Source organism: Schistocerca nitens, chromosome 8, assembly GCF_023898315.1.
Source record: "Schistocerca nitens isolate TAMUIC-IGC-003100 chromosome 8, iqSchNite1.1, whole genome shotgun sequence".
In the NCBI taxonomy this organism is placed as follows: Eukaryota; Metazoa; Arthropoda; class Insecta; order Orthoptera; family Acrididae; genus Schistocerca; species Schistocerca nitens.
Genome location: NC_064621.1, coordinates 598790450 through 598809371, shown reverse-complemented (window position 1 = coordinate 598809371; position 18922 = coordinate 598790450). Strand labels below are relative to the sequence as shown.

General features: G+C 40.7%; 1 protein-coding gene across 1 annotated transcript in view; it reads right to left on the bottom strand.

Moving 5' to 3' along the window:
- Positions 1–18922, bottom strand: part of LOC126199303 (transient-receptor-potential-like protein) — a 212081-nt gene that overhangs the window by 27074 nt on the left and 166085 nt on the right. Inside the window, exon 18 of the mRNA XM_049936138.1 lies at positions 6996–7429. Coding sequence (XP_049792095.1) covers positions 6996–7429 — 434 coding nt within the window. The remainder of the gene's footprint in view (positions 1–6995; positions 7430–18922) is intronic.

The following is an 18922-nucleotide window of genomic DNA, read 5'->3' as shown; positions in this document are numbered from 1 at the left end:
TCCTCTTCTTGAATGGATTGCAACATTTCTTTTGCATCGCTTGATATTCATGTAGGAAGAGGGCTTCATGGTGGAAGCAAATGATGGAATTTTCGTCAAGTTTGGCTTCTGAACGCGAAACAAGCAATTTCTGGTCACATTCTGTGAAATCACTAAACGCTTTGAATCCAGTCTTCTTAGCATAGAAGATAACATGGCACTTTGATGCAGCAGCATCTTTTCCAATTGAACAGGGGGCCAACGATTCTTCTTCTTCATTAACTTCTGACATCTCTCACTGGCCAATCACTGAATAAAACACGAATGAAATATCCAATTATATCAGTAATTCTAAGCGACTATTAAGATTCAAATTCCTAGAAATGAAGAAAAATTAGTGCATCGCGCATACAAAATATAACAACTTTGATGTGAGTTAATGAGTACTTAATGGTCGCGTTGCAAAAAAAACAAATGTCAGTCTTGTAGAGCAAGATTTTCTCTTTTAGGTGATACTATTCACAAGCAGATTCAGGCCAACTATTTTTTAGTAATTGGCTTGAAACTTTGGTAAATTTTACCGTTTGTGCTGACACTGCCTAATTTGAAGAGATACTGCAGGGCGACCATATGGCCTGGATCATTGCAAATCCGGCTGCATTATGTCTAGCACAAGCATGAAGCTTGGCCAAAAGTTCAAGTCCATATCTTCAACTGCAAGGAAATCATTGCAGTCTTAATATTGGTCAAAATTTGTCGCGTTGTGTCACGACAAATTTTGAAGTATACTTTGAGTCGAGTTATTTGACCGGGGTTTGCATGAGTAATGTTATAAATAATTTCGTTGGAATCAGCAAAAAAAACTGTACAGGGTCGCATCTTACTAACCATTCTTATGAATTAGTTTCGATTTTATTAGACTCCAAATATGACATTTTTTTTATGTTGCATGCACACGGACTAAGTACACTTCAGACAAGGGGGTCTAGATCAGCAGCTATTGCAGCTAGAGGCCTGAAATCTTGGGAAACTTACTTCAACACTTGACTAAAGCTACAGTTAAAATTTGACGAAAATTGGAGACCATGATGGTGGGAACTTTTTTCAGTTTTAGACCACTTGGTGTGGAATGACCTATTTCCTTAATTTCTTACCTTTCTGAAATTTATTTAGTTTTAATCTGCAGCTTATAACCTATAAATAATGATCAGAGTCCACACTAGCCCCTGGTATTGTTTTGCAATTTACAATGTCTCAAAATCTCTGTCTTACTATTGCATATTTACCAGAAACCTTTGTCTGTAGGTCAGTTCCACATATACAAGCTTTTTCTTCATAGTTCAAAAACCAGTGTTTACATGATTAAATTATGTTCTGTGCAAAATGCTATCTGGTGGCTCCCCCTTTCATTCCTGTCTGCCAGCCCACATTTCTCCTGATATTTTTCCTTCTCTTCCTTTTCCTGCTGTCAAATTCCATCCCTTCATCACAATTCCAGTGTGGGAAAAATAACAGCTGTAGTTTCCCTTTGTTACAAAACCAGATCAGTCAATCATCCATGCTGCAACTACTGAAAAGGCTGCTGCCCCTCTTCAGGGCCTCTCCATATGCACGTCTCTGTTGTGGTTAACCAACAGTTTGGCTACATGTATTGTTGAGGCATGCAAGCCATCCAGACCACTCCACCTTGGCAAGGTTCACAGGGCCTACACTTGTTTCATTACACAGTCCGTATTATCAGCAAGAGCAGATAACATGTTGCTGGCGATACTGGCAGTGTATTAAAAATAGTGTAGCCATCTGAAGATGGGCATAGTAGCCTGAAACCAGCCATGGCAATGAAATAAAGCATAAAGTATTTGTGGCTTATAGCAGTCTCCATCAGTAATCTTTTTAGAACGTAAAACGGTGGTAATACAACATCTGTGAACACACTACAAAGTGTTCACTTTCACATCACACTGAATTAATAGTCCTTGTATTCATTGTAACTGCCATTGCACACTCTTATCTTGGTGGCCATTTTATTAATGGAGTGTCACAAATTGGAGGCATGGGCTAAAATATTCATTTGGTTGAATATTATTTTGTGGTTTTTGTAAAGAACTGCTTGGCTGGCACTAATTTAACTAGCTTCTGTGCTTTGCATGACATCAACATTCAATACTTAATTTATAATAAAGATCTAGTGAACTGACCTGCATAGATGCTGCAACATTAGTTGGGAATGTACCTAATTGTTACACTGACACTATCATCAATATGTAATTGCCAATACTAATGAAATTCTCCAACAGCCGTGTAATTAAGATGTTATTTTATTTAATTTTGATGACAACCAGTTTTAGCATTCCCCTATGCCATCTTCAGACCCCATATGCATCTCTCAAAATAACGATAATGCCATACAGTGCTGTATATCCCTGGGTTTTGTGAATTCAAACTGTTTCACAAGTGCCTCATTAGAAGAGTTGATAGGGTTGCTGTCAAGACTTCAAGTGAAGCACTTGTGAATTTGCGAAGCCCGGGGATAAGTGGCATTGTATGGCATTTCGTTTATTTTGAGATATGCATATGGTGCCAGAAGATGACATAGTGGAATGCCAAAGCTGGTTGTCATCAAAATAAAATAACACCTTAGTTACACAGCTGTTGGAGAATTTCATTAATATTGACAATTACTTAACCAGCTTATGACTGGAGTCCATGATGAAGCAACAGAGATCATCAATATGGATCAGCATCTCTTTCATTCTCCAAGTCAGTGTCCTACCAGCCTAAGAGCCTGCTGATTGTACTCAATGATGTTCAGTATATACATGCGGAGTGGTCTTAAATCCTCATTTTTGGAAGGTAGCTATTTTTCTAAACACAGTCACCAGGTAATCAATTTCAGGACTGTATTGAAAATGGTTTCCATTCTCTATATTGGAGTATTCAGCATTACTCTCTTCTGGGTAAAATTATGAAAACTTCCCCAATGAGGTATGGTTCTGCATTTGTTGTCTTTTATGAACAGAACTGCCTGATTTAAGTTGAATCCACAGATCTAAGAATGGTAATCTTCTTTCCTCACTTTGGAGCAGTGTGGTTTAGTACTGCTTTGAATTTCGGATTATGGGACAGCATTCACAGCTTAGCACTAGCAAGCATTATATTCCAGTAAGAAGATTACTTGCTATACTGAACACTAAACAACTTCTTTGTGGTGTGCCAGAAAACCATTCTTCTGTAGCTTGCTTGACTTGCATGTACCACATATGTGGCATGTGGTCAGTTAGTATATTGGCTTATTAGGATCTTTCCATCAAGGTTCTTCTGAACTTAGTACCAAAGGAATGGAAAATTTGATTCAAAGATCCTGGTAGGAAATACTATAGAGACACAAATGATTCTTTGGTTCAGTGTTGTGGTTTAAGACAGTCTTATTTGAACTCTTAAAAGCTGCCAAAATTTTGTTTGTGGTGTACTGCCTTCATTGTATTGCTCCTAAACTATACCTTTACCTCTATTACTATTAGCTGTAAGTAGCAGACTGTTCTTACTTCCCTGTATCATAAATTTACTGTGCATGCTGTCAGTATGTTTACATCATGGTGGTGTATTTTTCCTGAAAAGAATAGATTGCTACTCACCACATAGAGGAGGCGTTCAATTGCATACAGGCACAGCAAAAATACTGCTAAACATGTGAGCTTTCAGCCAAATGGACTTCTTATTTTTTATGATGCATATAGGTGTTTTCATAAGTTTTCAGTTAACTAATCGATTATTTGATTACTTTTAGAAATTATTCCTGCAATGTATTTCTGATTTTGGGTGCAATGAACTATAAAATATAAGGAATACTTTCAACTATATATCCCACGTGGAATGTTTCCCTCTCTCTCTCTCTCTCTCTCTCTCTCTCTCTCTCTCTCTTTATATATATATATATATATATATATATATATATATATATATATATATATATATATATAGAGAGAGAGAGAGAGAGAGAGAGGGAAACATTCCACGTGGGAAAAATATATCTAAAAACAAAGATGATGTGACTTACCGAACGAAAGCACTGGCAGGTCGATAGACACACAAACAAACACAAACACACACACAAAATTCAAGCTTTCGCAACAAACTGTTGCCTCATCAGGAAAGAGGGGAAGGAGAGGGAAAGACGAAAGGATGTGGGTTTTAAGGGAGAGGATAAGGAGTCATTCCAATCCCGGGAGTGGAAAGACTTACCTTAGGGGGAAAAAAGGACAGGTATACACTCGCACACACACACATATCCATCCCCTCTTTCCTGATGAGGCAACAGTTTGTTGCGAAAGCTTGAATTTTGTGTGTGTGTTTGTGTTTGTTTGTGTGTCTGTCGACCTGCCAGCGCTTTCGTTCGGTAAGTCACGTTTTTGGATATATTTTTCCTACGTGGAATGTTTCCCTCTATATATATATATATATATATATATATATATAAAAACAAAGATGAAAGACGAAAGGATGTGGGTTTTAAGGGAGAGGGTAAGGAGTCATTCCAATCCCGGGAGCGGAAAGACTTACCTTAGGGGGAAAAAAGGACGGGTATACACTCGCACACACACACATATCCATCCACACATATATATATAAGTTTTAGAATGCTAAAGTGAGATTGAATACAGACAAAATGGAAATCATGTTCTGTTCATTGAACAGTATATAAGCTGTAATTTAACTGTTTAGTAACCTGATTAGTTTTATATACATCTCAGCACTGTGACTGTATTTTTGCCTAGTTTAGACCTACTTTTTCTCCCATGTTAAGTATACTTGTCTTTGCAAAGGATATCCCCTTTTATTTATCTGCCAGAACAAATATAATATTTTAATTTAGACACCTTAGAGCCTTAGATCTGTGTCAGATCTTTAAAGGGTTGAGTTTAATATGATACTTGAAAATCCTGGGTGGAATACAGGTGGTGTTACGGGAAAACAACCGTACATAGTTTGGATACTTTACAGAAGTAGTCTGCGGTGGCTCTTGCTGCCTGCTAATATACAAATTGTCATGTTCCATCTACCTGAAGGTACTCTGATGGTACCGAGCGAGGTGGCGCAGTGGTTAGCACACTGGACTCGCATTCGGGAGGACGACGGTTCAATCCCGTCTCCGGCCATCCTGATTTAGGTTTTCCGTGATTTCCCTAAATCGCTTCAGGCAAATGCCAGGATGGTTCCTGTGAAAGGGCACGGCCGATTTCCTTCCCCATCCTTTCCTCACCCGAGCTTGCGCTCCGTCTCTAATGACCTCGTTGTCGACGGGACGTTAAACACTAATCTCCTCCTCCTCTCCTCCTACTCTGATGGTATTTATAGAACACAATGTGTGAATGAATAAATTTAAAAAATAAGTTTATATAGCAGGTGATGAAGATAGTATCTCATATTTTGAAACTTACTACAGGGTGTACACAAAGTCCGGGAACACTTTCAATTATTTATTGCACAAGAACCAAACATTGTACAGATATCCTACATATGTCATTTTGAAAAGAAAACCTGAAAGTTTTTTTTTTCATGTATACCGGCACAGCATAGTTTGGTAATTTGCCAACAGTCAGCAGTAGTTGCAAACATGGTGAGTTCAGGTGCAGAGTGAGCTTTCTGTGTGTTGGGGTTAGACAAAAACAAGTGTGCTATGGCTGTTCAATGGATATTTAGAACCAAGTATGGTAAGAAGCCACCAACAAGGAAGGACATTTACCACTGGCACTACAAATTTGTTGCGACGGGTTGCTTGTGCTCGGAAAAGAGAAGAGGACGTCCCAGTGTGAGTAAAGTGAATGTGGAGCACGTATGAGAGACATTCATGAGGAGTCCAAAGCAATCTTTGTGTTATGCATCCTGTGAACTCAAAATGGCTTGAATGACAGTGTAGAAAGTCCTGTGACAGAAGCTGTCTATGAAACCATTCAAACTGGAATTAGTGCAGAAGCTCAATGACAACGACAAAGACAAGCATTTTGAGTTTTGTTTGCAGTTGCAACAATTGAATGAGGATGGGATAGCGTTGTTGATCACCTAATTTTTAGTGATGAAGCCACTTTTCACACTAATGGGAAAGTGAACAGGCATAATTGTTGAATCTGAGGTACAAAGTACCCACACGAATGCATTGAATTTGAGCGTGATTCCCCAAAGGTAAAGGTTTTGTGGCCTTGTCACGTCGAAAACTGTACGGGCCATTCTTCTTCGCCGAGAGCACTGTCACTGGATATTCCTACTTGAACGTGTTGCAGCTATGGCTGATGCGTCAAATGCAATCGGACTCTCCGTTCATCTTTCAGCAGGATGGGGCTCCACCCCATTTCCAACATGAAGTTTGTGGGTACCTGAACACGGAGCTGCCACATCGATGGATCGGCTGTTTCACTAAATGGCCTCCCTGGTCACCAGATGTCACTCTTTTTCTAAGGGGACTCATCTGGTGTATGTACCGCCTCTACCACGTGATGTTGCAGAGCTCCGGGAGAGAATATGAGAAGTGACTGCCACAGTCGGTGATGTCATGCTGGGACGGGTATGGCAAGAATTCGATTACCGTATTGACGTCTGCCGGGTCACTCATGGTTCGCACATCGAATGTTTGTAAAAAAAATTTTCAGACTTTCTCTTCAAAATGCAATATGTATGACGTCTGTACAATGTTTAGTTCTTGTACTATAAATAATTGAAAGTGTTCCCGGACTTTATGTACACCGTGTATTTCACTCTACAATTCTGATAGACTGTGGCCATGTCTGTGAATCTCTGTGCCATATTTGTGTTTTCTGAATATGAAGCCATATGTGAAAAGTGAACAATGCTGTTTATAGTGTTGTTCCTGTGCCTGTCTGTTGTTTAAAACCTCTCTTATATTCTGAATAGTTATCTTTTCTCAAACAGCTTTAGAATTTAAATTGATCGAGGAGAGAGAATGTTTGCTGACACAATATTAATTAAATTATTTAGATCTAGTTACTGCTGTTTCTTATTACCTGCTGGCACTGTTTCTGCTGCTGTTGCTGGTGTTGTTGCTGGTGCATTTGCTGCTGCTGCTTCTGTTGCATTTGCTGCTGCTGTTGCTTCTGTTGCATTTGCTGCTGTTGAAGTTGAAGTTGTTGTTGATGATTAGATGTTTGTTGTCTGTTTTGAACATTTGCTGCTTCACATGAGTTCTCTTTCTTTGGATCAGAATGTGTTGATACATGCTTGGTGTTTTCATCAGTGCTTGCACTAGATTTTGGTTGCTTTGCTGCTTGTTGTTGTTGCTGTTCTTTTTGAAGTGGTTGTTGGGGTTGCTGCTGCTGTTGCAATGTCTTTACCAGTGTTGACACAGGAGTGACATTACGAGATGTTTGTGACTGCTGATTGGTTACTTGTAGGAAGTTTCCAGTACCTCCGCTGCTTCCATTGTTCTTCTTGTTGTTGCCTGAAGTAAAATACCGAATATTTAACAGGCACGAAGAAATTACACTTCTATAAGAGCATTTAGCAGAAAAGCTTGCCTGTTATTCATTTAAACTGATCAAATATGTATCAGGAGGGCTACTGGAGGACTCTTGAAAAAACAGTTATGTTTGTAGATGATAGAAGTATGTTCATAAAGGGTTCAAACACTTCCATATGCAACAGCTTGTAGAATAACGGAACAGACTTACAGCTGCTTCACAGCAAACACCTTAATCTTACAAAAACGTACACAATTCCAACCAGAAACCAGAAATAGAGATCAGTGGCAACCACTACATGAAACTGAATGTGAAATTACTAAGCATCCAGTTGGATAACAAACTAAGATAGCACAAGCACGTTGATAAGTGAACGGAAACATTTCTTTAGACTTATCTCTCTCACTGTTTGATATCTCCTGCATTGTTCCAAATGACAAACACCTCAGGGAGCTGTCTTTTTTGGTGTCTGTGGCATCTGGTGAACATTAGCTGGGTCTGTGTGTGATGAACCTGGTGTTCCTGAGCTGAGGCTGGTGAGTACAGCCAGTCTTGTATAACCATAAGCTTTGGCCATGCTTCAGTGACGTGTGTGTTGTGTGGTAGTAGAACATTGGATGCCCATGGGAATGGGGATCTTGGCTTAACCACCTGCATGATTGGGATGGATGGATTGGGGGGGGGGGGGGGGGGGAACTTTCAAATGACAAGGGTGAAGGGCACCGATGGGATGGAAGGCTGCTTAGTGTTCAGGCATAACGGTCAGCAGCAGGCTAGCAGGCAATATCTGTAGGACTTGACTACACTTCAGTTGTATATGGCTTACCTAGAAAAGTGTAGTTCTTCCTGAGTAGACCGTATACGACCTTAGCTGTTTCATGGGCATGACATGGAATTACACAAATACAAATCTCTAAATGATATAGGTTGGCCACAGAGATCACCAACACCCAGACAACTACAATGGCTTGACGTATTACACGGTTGGCCACAGAGATCACCAACACCCAGACAACTACAATGGCTTGACGGATTACACCCCATGTTTTGTAAAGGTGAGCTACACATGAGATAGTAGTGTTTCGCCCTCATTTATTTACAACAAGAGCTAAATCCAGGATGCTCCTGGAAAACAGTGCAAGCTGCCTTAAGCTCACATTCTAAAGCAAAGTTCAGTCCAGAGCTCACAGCATTAGCCTCTAAACTGAACCAGTAGCACGCTTACATGCGCGCTACAGATCTCATCATAACATAAATCGCTCACTGACACAGACGAAACTTCACAGGGTGAAAGAAGGGATAAAATTAAGGCTCCTTTTTTGGCTTAGGTGCCAATACTCACTAATTTCTCAGAAAATAATGGCTAAAATTTTGACGCCACTTTATCTGTCTCCTTGTGGATGATGGATGTTAATGTGTTGGTAGTGTGATGGCTATGAGTACAGGTTCTAATTTTTGTGACCCATTTTCAAATCCAGTTTTATGGTTTTTTGTTTATTTTTTTGTAGTGGGAGTACTTGATATCCATATTTTCTGTGACATCATGAAATACAAAGGAATTATTGACACAAGAAAATAGATTTTCTCATAAAAAATCTTACACAACTTTGTATTAATTAACAGTGATTTGAAATCAAGAACATAAAAATTCTATTATTTCCATTTCCTTACACAATGTGTTGTTTGTCAATGAAATCAGAATATTGAGATGTTCATTAAAAGTAATTTTGCTAAAATGTATGCCACTCTTGACAATGCTGAGATGTATGAGTTTACTGACAGATGAAGAATTACATTTGCTGATGACAGAAGTGACATGTTCTCATCACTCACACTGCAGAGGGGAATAACAAGTAATGCATAGTGGTTTACCATGAAATTAACTCCAGATTGTTAAATATTTAGCACTGTTAATGAGGTTGCTTTTTGTAATGATATTCACATTAATAAATATGACTGTTGCATATGTGATTTCACTTGTTGTTTCTGGTGCTCCAGATTTGTATGCTTTGAATGTTTTTAAATAGATGTCATCATGAGGGTTGAAGGCTCTGGTTCTCGTGAAGTGTAAAACAGAAATGTGGACAAAACTTGAAATATTAGAATTCATATGCTTTTCAGTTACTGTTCAGTGATACAAGATGATAGACATTTTCTGATCATAAAGTCTGTTTTTAGTTAGATTTGAAAAATTTAGTTTTGTCAATAATTCCATTGCATTTTATGATTTCACAAAAAGTATTGATGTCACGTACATCTGCAGCAACAGAAGATAAAAAAAACTAAGATTGGATTTTGAACCTGGGGTGTAAAACACAAACCTGTGCTCTTATCTGCTGTGTTACCAAGCAATTTACTCTGATGTTGCCTAATAGACTGTTAAATTAGTGTTGAAACTTCATCATTTCCTCAGAAATTATTGAGTGTTGACAACTGAGCCTTTATTTTTACTCTTCTTTCACCCACGAACTTTCCTCTGTGTCGGAAAGCAATCTCTGGAGGGTTTTCCATGTCCAACAGGCCTTAGGCTAACTTACATGGTGGATCTAGCATTGTCACATCAGTGGCATCTGAGTAGTAGTGGCATCTAGCAGACAACAGTAATATTGTGCCAAATATTCAGTTCCCATAGTAATCTTATGCCACTACTACCCCATCCCCTCCCCCCTCAGCAGTCACTGCTGGGGGAGAAGAACGTTGGTGGTGTTTTGTCCCGAAGAGCCATCATTGGGAAAGGCAGTGGACTGATACCCATGGGCATCACTACGAAAGACAGTCTCAGAATGAGGCCCAATGGAATTTGTTTGAGTCACTACAGGATTGGTGAGTCCACCGGGCATGGACAAACAGGTTACTGCTGATCAGGAGGGAGTAATCAAAGTTGATTTCATGTGGCATCACAGAAGTCCATATGAGGAGACCACAGGTTACATCACAGACCTACGGTAGGGGGAGATTGTTACACAGATCCAGGTTGGGTAGTGTCTGAGTTCATGAGCCCACACCAGAGTGCCCACCCAGAAGGCAATGAAATGCATTGGCAACTGTTACAACATGTCGATGGGTGGCTATGAAGCCACTCTGCTGGGCTACGGCCTTCAGTTAGTTTGTCCCTGTAATGCAAATGTATCATACACAAGTGCAGGAATGCTTGGGAAAGTACACTTGTGCATGCATGCTTGTCAAGCATGCAATTACTTGTGTTACCACCTTTTATACATCATTTCCTTATATGTGATGGCAGCGAAATAGACCTTTATTGATACAGTGCTGTTAGCCAAAGGTTTGAGCCTCAAATGTGTCAAGGATGGTTGCATGAAAGAACACTTGTGCAGGATGTATTTGAGACTTTTTGTTTTTTCATGAATCGTAAATCCAAAAGTGTAAAATAATGTTCTCCGAAAACATAGTCCATTTTGGACTAAGCTACCAGCAGAAAACTTACTGTACGAGTGACATAGTTGTGAATTGAACTGAAAACCTTCCTAGCAAAGGCACATTATGGCGTCCACAGGCCCACATATTTGTCTCAGTTGCTTTCAAAGTGGTGACCCTCAAGGTAAGTTAGTAGATCGGTTTAGCAACAACACAGAAGAATTAGTGTCCAGGAGTAACTACACTGGCTGCTTGCCTATGAATGCATCTAAGTATATTTTCTGGGATGCATTTTGAGAGGTCTGCACTTCTGTAGATTTATCAGTCACTTGTCTGTGGATTTATCAGTCACTTGATACACTTCTTCAGATTGGGGCATATTTGTATAGGAACTGCAACAACATTCCTCCTGCAACTACCCCATTTTGCTGCACTTGTTGCATGCCACATGCCAGTGGAGCACTTGCTGCATTTGTGAAAAAAGAGGCAAAGGTTATGGCTGGGCCACTACATTGCCACTACTGTGGCTCATTGCCACAGATGTAGTTGTTTATAAGATCGTTGGGGCCATAGAATAGTCAGGGCCGTGACAGAGGTTGCGTGATATCCCATGTGATAAGTGCCAGGGAGATGACTGCTTCAGTGTCTCTACCATTGTAAACAAACACTGGGCTGCATAAACATTTTCATAGGCTTGAGTTACTCACATTTCTTCCATCAGAGGCAGATCTGATTTCATCAATATGGATTCCTCACTTCCCAGTTGGGCCTAAGTTGCACTATAATGTCCCTGATTAAGAGTCTGTAATTCTGCCCATGCAAACATTTAAAGTTGCAATTCCTACTTAATCCCTACAAGTCAGTGGCCCAATCTGCTTATGATTGTTGGGAGCTCTTTTTCTGCTGCCAAAATGTTAATCTGGCTGCAATGATATGTTTCTTCATTGAAAAATGTTCTAGTAGAAAGAAAATAATGTTGAGAACTCTAGTTCCACCAGATTCTTTAGCAGCTCCAGTTTTTATTAGATGATACAGTTAAGGATGTCCTGAGGCAGAAATTTGACAGACCAAGAAATATAACTGCAGTCATTGGCAGAAAAACAACTCTCTCTTCATATTGTTCATTAAATGGTGAAAAGCTGTTAGCTTGGGTGGTGGGGGATGTGTTCTGCTACATTCACTAACACATGCACGGCCTGTGATATAACATTTGTTAACTCCTGTCTGCATTAGTATCATCTGACTAAAATTATATGATAGTTGACACTTCAGCTGTTGTAGCTGGTTTCCTCCCGTGAGAGTGCTCAGTGTCATGCCCAAACAGTTTGCTGTTGCCAACAGTTTGTCAGTTATTTCATAATTCTGTTATTTCATATTTCATGCACTGCACTAACCAAACGACTGGATTCTTCTGCACAACATGTGATTCATCATTATATATGTAGTTACTATAAACAAAGATATCAACTTACATTAGATAAGCTTCATGCGATATTGTGTGAAGCCAAATTTTTGTATTAATCTGACCTGTGGAAGGTCCTTGGTTCGAATCTCATACCATAAAGTGAAAATTTTTATTTTTCTAAATTTATTCAAAAGACTTTGATTATTATTTTTAGTCAATTAATTGCTTAAATGTAATTTCTTTTATTTTTAATACTTTGCCACATCATTTGCAATATCATGTTGACTTTTTCATTTGATCTTACTTTCCTTCTTTTCTTCCTATCATTCTATATTTGTTTGAAATCTGCTTGTGTGATCTATAATCTGCAAGCAAGTGCCAACCAGTATTGATCATTGCTAGGTACTGCGGCAGCCCGTGTAGCCAGTTGAGGATGGTTTCAGGTAACCAGTGACAGTGAGAAATTAGTTTGATTATACTGCTGAAACTGAAATTTTTCTGTCTTGAGTTTGTTCATAGAGGTTAGCCTTAAATACATTGAACAAAGCAATCACGATTTTAGTTCTGAGGCAGATCTTTGATTGCTGTTTTCTCAGATATGTTGCACTTCACGAGGTTGTGGATAGGTTAGGACATGAGTTTAAATTCAGGGCTAGAAAACTTGTCTCTGCTGCAGTTCAGTCATTGATCACTTAAAATCAGCTGTGGATAGAGCATCTCACATTTCCATCATACCTCACGATGCCTGCTTCCAACATTTCTCCACATTACATATTAACAGCATTTTTGAAGTGATCCACCATGTTTGTCACTTGTAAGCAAGCAGTAGCCAGCACTGGACGTGACAACAATGTAGCATCAAGTGACATATGTCAACCATCAAGTAATTTTAATTGGACTATAATCGTAGTTCCTCCACGGTTGAAAAACCAACACTCTCGCCATATCACAGAAATTATTGTTTGATTTGTACGTGTCATGGATCCAAAGTTGTTGCCACTTTTCTAAAGGCAATTTACTCAAGAACAGTGCAAGGAAATTCAAATCCATATTCCATAACAAAGCCCAGTCTGTGCTGCCGTGTCAGATTTCCGCGTGTACCAAAAAGGGTCCACAAATTAGACCTAAGCTGAATCGATAACACACTAGTCTCACACTCCGCACATTGCATCAGAACTGACTCGGATCAGCCCTGGGCTAACTCGTATGCCGGATTCTGTTGTGGTCCTGTCAGAGGGTGCTCCTGACAACAAGTGCAATCTGAGTAGTGGCACCATGGTGGTTCACAGTAATGTTGCAGAAACTACTAGGTTTCCATAGGAACATAGGATGGCACCATTATACTCTGGAATTGCATTAGGACCTTGTTGTTGAGATGCAGAGTGACATATCTCTGGTAGAATGTGAGACTGAAACTACAAGGCTGCTGAAGCCACAGTTCTGCTGTTGTGAACATTGTTTCACTCACGCAGATATCAAGAAGTGGGGTTAATATAAGTGGGGAGTGGTTAGTATAACTGCATTGTGAAGCCTAGTGCAGGGTTGGCTCAGGTGATTAACAGCATAGGGGAGTCACGTAGGAATTTTACGAAGGAGGATCCGGTAGTGGTAGTGGGTGGAGCAGGGAACAGTCTCGATAGGGACGGGGAATATGATGTAGATGGTGACCTGGTAAAGATAGCTACTCAAACTGGTGGCACAAATGTGCATTCCGTGCAACTGTTTCATCGTCAAGATCGGCCTTATCTTAATGAGACTGTGAGGCGTGTTAATATGGGGCTGGAGAGGGCGCTGATGGCAGAGGGGAGAAAGGGATAATGTAGACAATATTAGACATATTTCAGTGGTGCCAGTTGGGTCTGTCAGTAGATCGAGTTTCACTAGGCTGGCAAAGCTTATAGGTGACAGTGTAGTGGGTGGTGGTGGGATCACTCATGGAAAAATTCCTGTAATAGTTGGTGTTAGAGCTGCACCTCTTTTAGATTGAAGTCAGCTGATAGGTATACCTGCGTAAAGGGCTCCCCTTCAGAGGACATCATGTTTCCAAGCATGGAAGGAATTAGCATATTTCATCAAAATATAAGTGTTGCGACAATGCCACGAGATTTAAAAGTGCCGGACGTAAAATAGTCCCCCATTCGGACCTCCGGGCGGGGACTACTCAAGAGGACGTCGTTATCAGGAGGAAGAAAACTGGCATTCTACGGATCGGAGCGTGGAATGTCAGATCCCTTAATCGGGCAGGTAGGTTAGAAAATTTAAAAAGGGAAATGGATAGGTTAAAGTTAGATATAGTGGGAATTAGTGAAGTTCGGTGGCAGGAGGAACAAGACTTTTGGTCAGGTGATTACAGGGTTATAAATACAAAATCAAATAGGGGTAATGCAGGAGTAGGTTTAATAATGAATAAAAAAATAGGAGTGCGGGTTAGCTACTACAAACAGCATAGTGAACGCATTATTGTGGCCAAGATAGACACAAAGCCCATGCCTACTACAGTAGTACAAGTTTATATGCCAACTAGCTCTGCAGATGATGAAGAAATTGATGAAATGTATGACGAGATAAAAGAAATTATTCAGGTAGTGAAGGGAGACGAAAATTTAATAGTCATGGGTGACTGGAATTCGTCAGTAGGAAAAGGGAGAGAAGGAAACATAGTAGGTGAATATGGATTGGGGGGAAGAAATGAAAGAGGAAGCCACCTTGTAGAATTTTGCACAGAGCATAACTTAATCATAGCTAACACTTGGTTCAAGAATCATAAAAGAAGGTTGTATACCTGGAAGAATCCTGGAGATACTAATAGGTATCAGATAGATTATATAATGGTAAGACAGAGATTTAGGAACCAGGTTTTAAATTGTAAGACATTTCCAGGGGCAGATGTGGATTCTGACCACAATCTATTGGTTATGAACTGCAGATTGAAACTGAAGAAACTGCAAAAAGGTGGGAATTTAAGGAGATGGGACCTGGATAAACTGAAAGAACCAGAGGTTGTAGAGAGTTTCAGGGAGAGCATAAGGGAACAATTGACAGGAATGGGGGAAAGAAATACAGTAGAAGAAGAATGGGTAGCTCTGAGGGATGAAGTAGTGAAGGCAGCAGAGGATCAAGTAGGTAAGACGACGAGGGCTAATAGAAATCCTTGGGTAACAGAAGAAATATTGAATTTAATTGATGAAAGGAGAAAATATAAAAATGCAGTAAATGAAGCAGGCAAAAGGGAATACAAACGTCTCAAAAATGAGATCGACAGAAAGTGCAAAATGGCTAAGCAGGGATGGCTAGAGGACAAATGTAAGGATGTAGAGGCTTGTCTCACTAGGGGTAAGATAGATACTGCCTACAGGAAAATTAAAGAGACCTTTGGAGAGAAGAGAACCACTTGTATGAATATCAAGAGCTCAGATGGCAACCCAGTTCTAAGCAAAGAAGGGAAGGCAGAAAGGTGGAAGGAGTATATAGAGGGTTTATACAAGGGCGATGTACTTGAGGACAATATTATGGAAATGGAAGAGGATGTAGATGAAGATGAAATGGGAGATAAGATACTGCGTGAAGAGTTTGACAGAGCACTGAAAGACCTGAGTCGAAACAAGGCCCCGGGAGTAGACAACATTCCATTAGAACTACTGATGGCCTTGGGAGAGCCAGTCATGACAAAACTGTACCATCTGGTGAGCAAGATGTATGAGACAGGCGAAATACCCACAGACTTCAAGAAGAAGATAATAATTCCAATCCCAAAGAAAGCAGGTGTTGACAGATGTGAAAATTACCGAACTATCAGTTTAATAAGTCACAGCTGCAAAATACTAACACGAATTCTTTACAGACGAATGGAAAAACTGGTAGAAGCGGACCTCGGGGAAGATCAGTTTGGATTCCGTAGAAATGTTGGAACACGTGAGGCAATACTAACCTTACGACTTATCTTAGAAGAAAGATTAAGAAAAGGCAAACCTACGTTTCTAGCATTTGTAGACTTAGAGAAAGCTTTTGACAACGTTAACTGGAATACTCTCTTTCAAATTCTGAAGGTGGCAGGGGTAAAATACAGGGAGCGAAAGGCTATTTACAATTTGTACAGAAACCAGATGGCAGTTATAAGAGTCGAGGGGCATGAAAGGGAAGCAGTGGTTGGGAAAGGAGTGAGATAGGGTTGTAGCCTCTCCCCGATGTTATTCAATCTGTATATTGAGCAAGCAGTAAAGGAAACAAAAGAAAAATTCGGAGTAGGTATTAAAATTCATGGAGAAGAAGTAAAAACTTTGAGGTTCGCCGATGACATTGTAATTCTGTCAGAGACAGCAAAGGACTTGGAAGAGCAGTTGAACGGAATGGACAGTGTCTTGAAAGGAGGATATAAGATGAACATCAACAAAAGCAAAACGAGGATAATGGAATGTAGTCAAATTAAATCGGGTGATGCTGAGGGGATTAGATTAGGAAATGAGACACTTAAAGTAGTAAAGGAGTTTTGCTATTTAGGGAGTAAAATAACTGATGACGGTCGAAGTAGAGAGGATATAAAATGTAGATTGGCAATGGCAAGGAAAGCGTTTCTGAAGAAGAGAAATTTGTTAACATCGAGTATAGATTTAAGTGTCAGGAAGTCATTTCTGAAAGTATTTGTATGGAGTGTAGCCATGTATGGAAGTGAAACATGGACGATAACCAGTTTGGACAAGAAGAGAATAGAAGCTTTCGAAATGTGGTGCTACAGAAGAATGCTGAAGATAAGGTGGGTAGATCACGTAACTAATGAGGAGGTATTGAATAGAATACAGGAGAAGAGAAGTTTGTGGCACAACTTGATTAGAAGAAGGGATCAGTTGGTAGGACATGTTTTGAGGCATCAAGGGATCACAAATTTAGCATTGGAGGGCAGCGTGGAGGGTAAAAATCGTAGAGGGAGACCAAGAGATCAATACAGTAAGCAGATTTAGAAGGATGTAGGTTGCAGTAGGTACTGGGAGATGAAGAAGATTGCTCAGGATAGAGTAGCATGGAGAGCTGCATCAAACCAGTCTCAGGACTGAAGACCACAACAACAACAACAACAACAACCACGTCAGTATGCGAACACGGCGATAGAGGCGCTCCGCAGCTCGGCCGAACGCGGGAGCGCCACCTGGCTATGAACGGTGCTGGCCGCATGTCACGGCACGGCAGTCGAATGACAGATAGGGAGTTAATAGCATGTAAACCGCTATTCTTTCTACTTTTGTATATCCACGCAATTTATTAGTGATTAAAGGTTATAACACTTTTTGGCGATGAGGTCGGATATTTTTTTTCCTGCGTTGTGGAATTGTGTGTTCGTGTCGGGGCAGACATGGAACAGCTTATGCAATCACTCATTGAACAACAAACACAGCTGATGGCTGCTATTCAGGCACAACAAACACAGCTGACGGCTGCTATTCAGGCGTTGTCGACGTCGCTTACTCATCGTCTGTCTTCCTCTTCTCCACCTCCGTTCCCTCCTTAGGATGAGGCCGCTGAAGACTGGGAGGATTATGAGAAGCGTTTGCGGCAACACTTCTTGGCTTTCGGCATTGTCGACGCTCCTATGTGTAAGTCGTTATTTCTATCTTGGATTTCCCCACGGATCTATCAGCTGCTATCCCAGTTAGCCCCTCTGCGGGAACTTGCCTCTCTGTCCTTCCAAGAAATGTGTGAATTATTGTCTAACTATTACCGAAAAAACACCCACGTCGTTGCTGCCCACGTGGCATTCTACCGATGTCGTAAACAGCCCCATCAATCTTACCGGGCTTGGGCGGCGGAACTACACGGTCTGAGTAGGAAATGTCAGTTTGTCACGGACACTCATCATGAGTCTTATGCTGATTCAATGGTTCGGGACGCTATTCTACGGCTTGCTCCTGATAAAGAAGTTCGGCAATGTGCCTTACAACTGCCAAACCCATCGTTGTCGGAAGTTCTCAGAATTGCTCAATCTTTTGAAGTGTCTCACGCTGCTGGTGCGCAAATAGACGCGTGGTGTGATGTAGGCACTGTACAGACCACTTTCGACGCGGACAATTGCCTGTTTCACAGGGGAACAACGATGTGGCGGCGGTTCACTCGCGTCAACAACGTCGCGTTGGGCCACCACGCTCGCAGCGAAAACAGCTACCACAGAAGCAGGTTCGTTCTGCACTTCCTTCTTGTCCACGTTGTTTCGTACAGCATGACAGGGCCGCGCGTCCAAAACGTTGGGCCATGTGTAATTCATGTAGGAAAAAAGGCCACATTGCTTCTGTGTGTCAGTCCCCTAAAGTTCCTGTCGACGAGGACGAGGCATCGGACATGGATGTTAACTGTGTGCTTTCTCAAACAAATAAGTTGTTTGTTACTGTTCGTGTTCTGGATAAAGACATTGGCATGCAAGTGGACACTGGCTCTGCAGTAACTCTCATTAATTCTCGCACGTATTTGGAGTTGGGCTCCCCTCCCTTGTCTCCCGTTACACGAAATCTGCGAACTTATAATAAGCAGAAAATTCCTATCGTTGGCCAGTTTGATGCTTCCACTGCCTACAAGTCTGTTGTTAGGCCCCTCACGTTTTATGTGGTGGATCATGCGGGCACGGAAAACCTGTTCGGTTATGATGCTTTCCAGTTGTTCGGGTTCTCCACTGATGATGATGTGCACCTCATTTCTGAGGATATTCCGTATC